This window comes from Vespa velutina, chromosome 8 (assembly GCF_912470025.1).
Source record: "Vespa velutina chromosome 8, iVesVel2.1, whole genome shotgun sequence".
In the NCBI taxonomy this organism is placed as follows: domain Eukaryota; kingdom Metazoa; phylum Arthropoda; class Insecta; order Hymenoptera; family Vespidae; genus Vespa; species Vespa velutina.
In genome coordinates, this window is record NC_062195.1 from 5476259 (window position 1) to 5483758 (window position 7500).

Consider the following 7500-nt stretch of genomic DNA (forward strand, 5'->3'; position numbering starts at 1 on the left):
TCTCTCTCTCGCTCTCTCTCTCTCTCTCTCTCTCTCTCTCTCTCTCTCTCTTTCTATCAACTCTTTTGCATGGACTATTATTATCAAATCCGGAGAGCGCTCGCTCATTATACAAAGTAGCTGCTAGAAAATCAACGGGCGTTAGAGCGAACAAGCCCCAGTACGAATTATTCTCTTTCAAAATATCTACAACATAAAACGGCTTTTGTTATTTCGAAAGGCAGGAAGAGATTTGAAAATGTTTTCAAGAACGCCTTGCGTGTTTCTCGTCGTTTGTATGCGGTTACCTCGTGTTTTCTCGAAATCGATCTCCATACGATTCCCATCCTCCGTCTACACCACGTTTTCCTATCCCCCAACTACCCCCCCCCTCTCCCCTCCCCACCCCTCTGCCCTTCCTAAATCCCCATCCCCCCTTTTCCGTTTCCTCCTTTTCCTCCACTCGAGCGAGAGTCATGTGTGCCGCGAGATATTTTCTTCGATAGAAATCCTACGTGCGAAATGGTCTTGCGAATCGAAGAGTATGTGTAATAGTAGGTATAGAAAGTGCATAACATCGATTCGCCATCGTCCACGATATTTCAAGAAATTCGGAACTATCGTTTCTTTCATATATATACATATATATATACATATATATATATATATATATATATATATATATATATATCAAATATTCACGTACGAGATTGTAAACTTTTATGGAAAGATAGGGAGTTAATTAAATAAAAAAAGAAAAAGAGAATAAAAAGATAATTAAATGTGTGTATATATATATATATATATCCAACGTAATGAAGATAACACGCAAGGAATATGGAATATTTTCCCTTGATATTTCTTGGACGGTTTACTTTTTGTCTAAATTTTATTGCTCTCATTTCTATAAACGAATTCGCATTTCGCACTTAGCCACGTTAAATCAGACAAATTTTCTGTCATTGTCGGTCATTACTTATTTATCTATCTCTATACTATCCGGATTTTGTCGTCTTTTTTTTTTTTTTCTTCTTTCTTTACTTCTTCTTTTCTTTTACATTTTTAAAACTTTCTTTTGGTAAAAAGCGTTGATTTAATTAAAAAAAAAAAAAAAAAAAAAAAAAAAAAAAAAAAAAAAAAAAACGTCGATGCCGACAACGAAATATAAATGGAATTAATTTGATTTACTTATATTATACATTTGTCGTAATGAACATTTTGGGTTAAATTCTCACTTGGAAACAAACGATACGATATTATCCGAAGGGAAAATAATAGAAAAGTAAACGAATTACAATATAAATCATGCATCGTCTCCCTTTCTCCCTCTCCTCCTTCTCCCCCCTTCACTCTTTTCTCTTCTCGCCCTACTTCATTACGTGAAAGTATCCGACAAACAGACACATCAATGTCTTCGTTCATTTAAGTATAGAAAGGCAAAGCCGAATAACTTATGCAATATCATAGTAATTACTCGAATACCTTCGAATAGCTTAGCTTCTGTGAAACTATCAAATATGTACAGGATTAGTTCCTTTGAAGAAACTCGTGAAAATCGTCCGCATTTCAGTTAAAGTAATAGCCAAGGGAAAACGCTAAAACCGAACATATAATCTCGCTCGATTCATTTCACGTTGATATATTTCCGTCATAAACGTTCATATTTATATGCGATTATAGAAGGAGATTGAGATGAATCCAAAAGAAAAGAGAGATAGAGAGAGATAGAGATAGAGAGTACTGATTCTAAAAATGATTTGATCATCGAAAAAAGACGATATTGACGATCATCTTATGCCAATAAGAAAGATGAAAGTTCGAGCACGTTTATATTTCGTTCTTTTCATTTCTTCTTCTTCTTTTTTTGTCTTTTCTTTTTTTTTCTTTTTTTTTTGAGTGGGTCGATCTTCTTTTCTGCTCTTTTTTTTTTCTTTCTTTTTCTTCTTCCTTTTTTTTTTTTCTTCTTTTTTTTTTTTTTTTAAGGGAAAGAGAAACAAATAAAAAGAAATCGTCGAACGATGGTAGGGTTCCCCGTCGATGGCGAGCGCTTCCCTGGTAGCGGGTGGGCGACTAGCGTTTCCCCATCGCGGCTATACTCGACGTCCGATAAAAAATGTGCAGGTTGACCAATTGCACATAACTCAAGCTGCCTTTCCAGTTTCTCACGGACATATACGGACGCACACACGTGCGTATATCCATCCATCCACCCCCACCTCTCTTTCTCTCTTTCTTTCTCTCTCTGCCTTCGCTTTTTCGTTCACACTTTCTCCCTCTCTCTCTCTCTTTCTCTCTCTCTTTCTCTCGATATATATATTTCTCTCTCTCTCTCTCTCTCTTTCTCTCTAGTACCAAACGAATCTACGCTCGAGGTCGCTCGCACGGACGAATCCGAGCCGCGTCCACACGTACGAAAGACGCAGACGCGGTCGCGTATATTCGAGTTCTTTTATTTGGCCCTGCAGGGGTAGGTAGGTAGGTAGGTAGGTAGGGTAGGCAGAGAGAGAGAGAGAGAGATAGAGAGAGAGAAAGAGAAAAAGAGAGAGAGAGAGAGTCGAGTCGGCTGGGTGGCGAGGGTGTATGCGCTGGGCTGGGGGCGATGACATCGATTTTTTACCCGTTGCTAATCTCAATGTTACCTGCACCTCCTCCTATATTCCTCCTCCGCCTGCAATTCGGCCATCTCTCCCGTTCAACCCCTCAAACCATCCCCCTCTCCCCACTTTCTCTCTCTCTCTCTGTATTTCTCTCTCTTTCTCTCTCTCTCTCTCTCTCTATATCTCTCTACTCTTCCAACCGACCCCGGTGGACCATCCGTTCTGCGGGAAAACGTGCATGTGCATCGGGCACATTCGAGAAGGAATAACCATTTTTTCGTACTGGACAACACTTGTGCCGTTGGCTTGTCGCATGAATTTCCTCTTCATCCCTCTTTCCTCGCCACCTCATCCCCAATCCATCCCAACCTCACCCCCCACCTCACCATTTTCCTCTATCCATCTATCCGTCTCTCTTTCTCTCTCTCTCTCTCTCTCTCTCTCTCTCTCTCTCTCTCTCCGTCTATCTCCGTCTATGTCTCCCTCTATTTCTCTTTCTTTCTCCATTCTCTATCGAGTCTCTCTTCTACCGTCGGCGACCAGCCGATTTTTTCGTCCAACTTTTTTCAACCCCCGCAGGCATCGCCACGCGACGCGACGCGACGCTACGCTACGTACGGTACGGTACGGTACGCGGAATCGAACTAACATGGACGCGACAGTTTTCCATCTTTCTGTCTCTTTCTTCCGTTTCTTCGTATCCTTTTCCCTCCCCTGCTCCCTCCCTCTATCCTCTTACTCCGCCCGTCTGCCATTCGTCCATCCGTCCGTCCTTCCCTCCAGTCTCGGCCGACATTTTTTTGTCACTTCGCGCTCGAAATCTACGCGCTTTCTTTCGTCTATTTTCCCTTCGAACCACCGAACTTCCCTTCACCCTCCTACAATCCCCTCGATCCATTCGTCGTCGAACGTCTATACGATATATATATATATATATGACTGTGTGTATATACTCTTCCCTCGTCTCCACCCTCTCGCCCTTTTTCTATCGGCTTTTTTTTCTCTCCTTCTACTTCCTGTTTTTTTCTTTTTTCTCCTTTTTCTTTTTTTTCCTTTTCTTTTTTTCTTTTCTTTTAGAGAAAATCGAACTAAACGTGAGAAAGAACGCAAACGAGGGAGAAAGTCCGAGCTAACTTTCCACCCTCGGTAATATTCGTAATTATGTTATAATCAGAGCAAGGGATAGCAGAAAGTGCGAGAGAGTGAGAGTGAGAGAGAGAGAGAGAGAAAGGGATGATGAGAGAGAAAGAGGGTGAAGAAGTTGGAATGGCATACTTCGGATAACTTACAAGGGGAGATCACGACATATGTGTATGATTCTGGGATTTGGAAATAAGGTCCATAATACATGATAAGGTGTATACATGATAAGATGTATCCTGATACATCTACTCTATGATATTTTCTGATCGTATTAAACCATTCTTTCGAACGATCTGTTTGAATATTTGCAAACAATGTCCTTCATGTTTTTTGTCGTTGATCTTTTCTTTTGTTTCTTTTTTTTTTTTTTTTTATTTTTTAACTCAAACCAAAAGATATCACAATGGTTTCTCAGCAAGATCGTGAAAAAACAATATTTTTACTTCCGTCGATCGATGCCGAAGTTATTAAAAAAAATTCGTCTATATTTTTTCGATGGTAAAAAAATGTTCGGATGCAAGTAGAAGTTTGAAAAAAAAAAAAAAAGGAAAAGAAAAGAAAAAGAAAACTGTCTTGCCACTATGGTCAGAGGAATAGTCGAAAATATGCTTTTTAACTGGTCATTTTCCAAAATAATTTCAATTTTACTTCGTCACTCTGAATTTCTTTATATTATTGTCCTCTCTCTCTCTCTCTCTCTCTCTCTTTCTCTCACACACACACACACACAGATACACACATACATCCTCTTTTTGATAGGTAATCAATTTCAAATGACAAGTTTTCGATCAAAATTATTTTTCTTTTCTTTTTTCCTTCTTTTTTTATAATGTGAGAGGAAAGGGAGGAAGAGGGAGGGAGGACGAAAAAGTGATCCAAATAATACGTGGATATTGATTTCAAAAAATAATTGATACATATTGTTAATATCATATAACAGTCATCAATATGTTTATACGTTTACTCGAAACCGTATAATAGATAAATAAATAAACAAACAAACAAAAAATAGAATTAAAGAAATACAATGAAAAGTCACAGGATACTCGATGAGATATTACGCGGACTAAAATTTTGTTAACACCGGAATGACGACGACGACGATGGTCTTAACGAGGCCACTTTTAGATGACCCAGAAATTTAAGAGCCGTGGGAAATGTATAAAAGAAAGAAAAAAAAAAATCGATAAGCAGTTGCCCGAGAGAATTCGTTGTTTTCGTCTGATACAGGGAGTTTATGAGACGCAACGTTTCGTGATTCCTTTTTAATTTTTTTATTTTTATTTTTATTTCTTTTTTTTTTTTTTTTTTTTTTTTGTATTTTCTCCAATGTCAAATATACTAGGATGGAACATAAATGAAAAGGGAAGAATAATTGTAAAGAAAATCCCCGTACGTTCCTTATTTCAAATCGCTAATCCTATTCTCTAATACTTATTCCAACGTTATTCCACATTGCTATCATTTTCACTCGTCATTTATTTTTATCTATTTCAAATAACACCTTTCTTCATTTCTTTGTCCTCAACTTGAAGTTAATCACTTGCGGTGGAACGACGTGCCACACACGTCTAGATACTTTTGTTACTGGAACGCCAGCGACGTGTTACACACGTCATCGATTGTTGCAGAAAGAAAAATGACGTGCGTGGCATGTCAACCGTGAATTTCTTTGCACCGCAAGTGGTTAAGTATCAAGTATATAGTATATAGGTATTTACATAACTTCATCCAATGGATTCTATTAAGAATACACTTAGTTTATTTATTTCGTTTGTTAACAGTGATGCATATTTACGTATATGCGATAGCCTGCAGTCTCCTCGGGCCCTCCTGAAATAAGGGTCCACAATACGACATAAATTAAATTTATATTATATAATCAATTTAATTTAATTTAATTTAATTTAATTTAATTTAATTTAATTTAATTTAATTTTAATTTGATATTTGCCGGGCGGGCATTACCATACTATAATCTTTATTCGTATATTTTTGTGATTATATTAATCGAATTTAGGCCAATGTATGTATTTTTCTCACTTCGTCGTTTGTTTGAACAATTAAAGCGAAAGGATCTATATTGCGTATGATTGATTTATATTAATTTATACAGACCGAATTGAAAATTTCTAGAATGGATCAAAAGTTCCTAAGCTGGTACTTTTACGATTTGGAAAAAAAAAAAAAGCAAAAGTAAAAGAAATGGAGAAAAAAAGAATTTGTCGAAAAAAGTCTCATGAAAGAGTAAACGATTTTTAAATGTCACCTACATTTTAATCCATCCTGTACTTTTAATACTACCAAAAATGATAAATGTTCGCGATAGATTTTGTATAGATATTTTTTTTTAATTCTATAGTGCTCTCTTTCTCTCTCTCTCTCTCTCTCTCTCTCTCTCTCTCTCTCTCTTTCTCTTTCTTTTTTTTTTTTTTTACGTATAATAAAAATTAAATTTAGTCGGTAAATTCGAAGTTTAATATATTAAAAAAAAAAAAAAAAATAATAAAAAAAAAAATGAATATAATTCTTGAAATAAAACGAAAATCAAATGCACATGGTTCGAAAATTAATCTGACTCATATCAATCCTTCGGATATTCAGGAATTAGCCATAATCGACACTCGTATCTTGAAGGATAATTTCAAAAGAATAAGAAGAAGTGTATCGTTTATCACGCATTATCGCGACAAAATCGATTCTAATTCGACTCAAAAAAAAAAAAAAAAAAAAAAAAAAATCAACTCAAAATCAAACATTAACTAAGAAAAGACATTGATCTTTCCATTGTTCTCAAGATTATTATTAAACAGATTACAGATTATATCGAATGAAATGATAAAGCGATCGTAAGTTACGATATTTCTTAATATCGTATGTGTTCAATTATAAAAAGAAAAAAAGAGAGAGAGAGAGAGAGAGAGAGAGAGAGAGAGAGAGAGAAATTAAGAGATAAATTCGTGGACGAGCATGTTTCAAAATAAATAAATAAAAAAAAGGAACAATCATTTCTAAGAATAACTTTTATCAATTATTACAACTCGTTAAGAATCGTATGAGCTCAGTTTATATTTAAAATAATAATAATATAAATAAAAATACTAAAGAAAAATAATAAAGTGATTTAAAATCTATTTATTCTTGTTGACACGTTTATTCCTATTTTGAAATTATCGTATCATTATTAATCGACATTTAATATAACAATTACAGACGGAGATTGCTAAGAGGCTGAACGCGATAATCGTACAATTATTACCCTTTTTGGCGCAAGAGGTGAGTCTTTGACTTTCTGTTTGGCACAAGTGTTTATAAACATACAATCGAGTGCGACCACGACGCGATAATGATAGCATGGCTTACAGCATCAGCAGCAGGTGGCGAACGCTGTGGAGAGGGCGAAACAAGTTACCATGTCCGAGCTGAACGCGATCATTGGGGTAAGTATTTGATTTGTATTTTTTTTCTCTCTCTCTATTTCTATCTATCTCTCTCTCTCTTCCTCACATTATTAATATTATTATTATTATTATTATTATTATTATTATTATTATTATTATTATTATTATTATCATCGTCATTATTATTTTTATCATCTTCATCATCATCATCATCATCATCATCATCATCATCATCATCAGTATTTTTACTATTATTATTATCATTATCACTTTCATTGATTGTATAGTATGATTATATTTTTAACAGGCCCAAGAGGCCCTTTCCTTTTTCTTTACTTTTCGAATTTTCTCTCCTCCAGCTGACGTTTCCTATTCACATT

The 7500-nt window shown here is 35.5% G+C and overlaps 1 protein-coding gene and 1 long non-coding RNA gene across 2 annotated transcripts in view; both read left to right on the forward strand.

Annotated features, from left to right (window-relative positions):
* LOC124951130 (protein groucho) overlaps positions 1 to 7500 on the forward strand; it is a 62367-nt gene that overhangs the window by 20270 nt on the left and 34597 nt on the right. The window contains exons 4-5 of the mRNA XM_047498954.1: positions 6933 to 6995; positions 7085 to 7159. Coding sequence (XP_047354910.1) covers positions 6933 to 6995; positions 7085 to 7159 — 138 coding nt within the window. The remainder of the gene's footprint in view (positions 1 to 6932; positions 6996 to 7084; positions 7160 to 7500) is intronic.
* LOC124951134 lies at positions 1896 to 5807 on the forward strand. The gene is made up of 2 exons (XR_007101528.1): positions 1896 to 2167; positions 5504 to 5807. It is a non-coding gene; the product is annotated as an uncharacterized LOC124951134 (long non-coding RNA).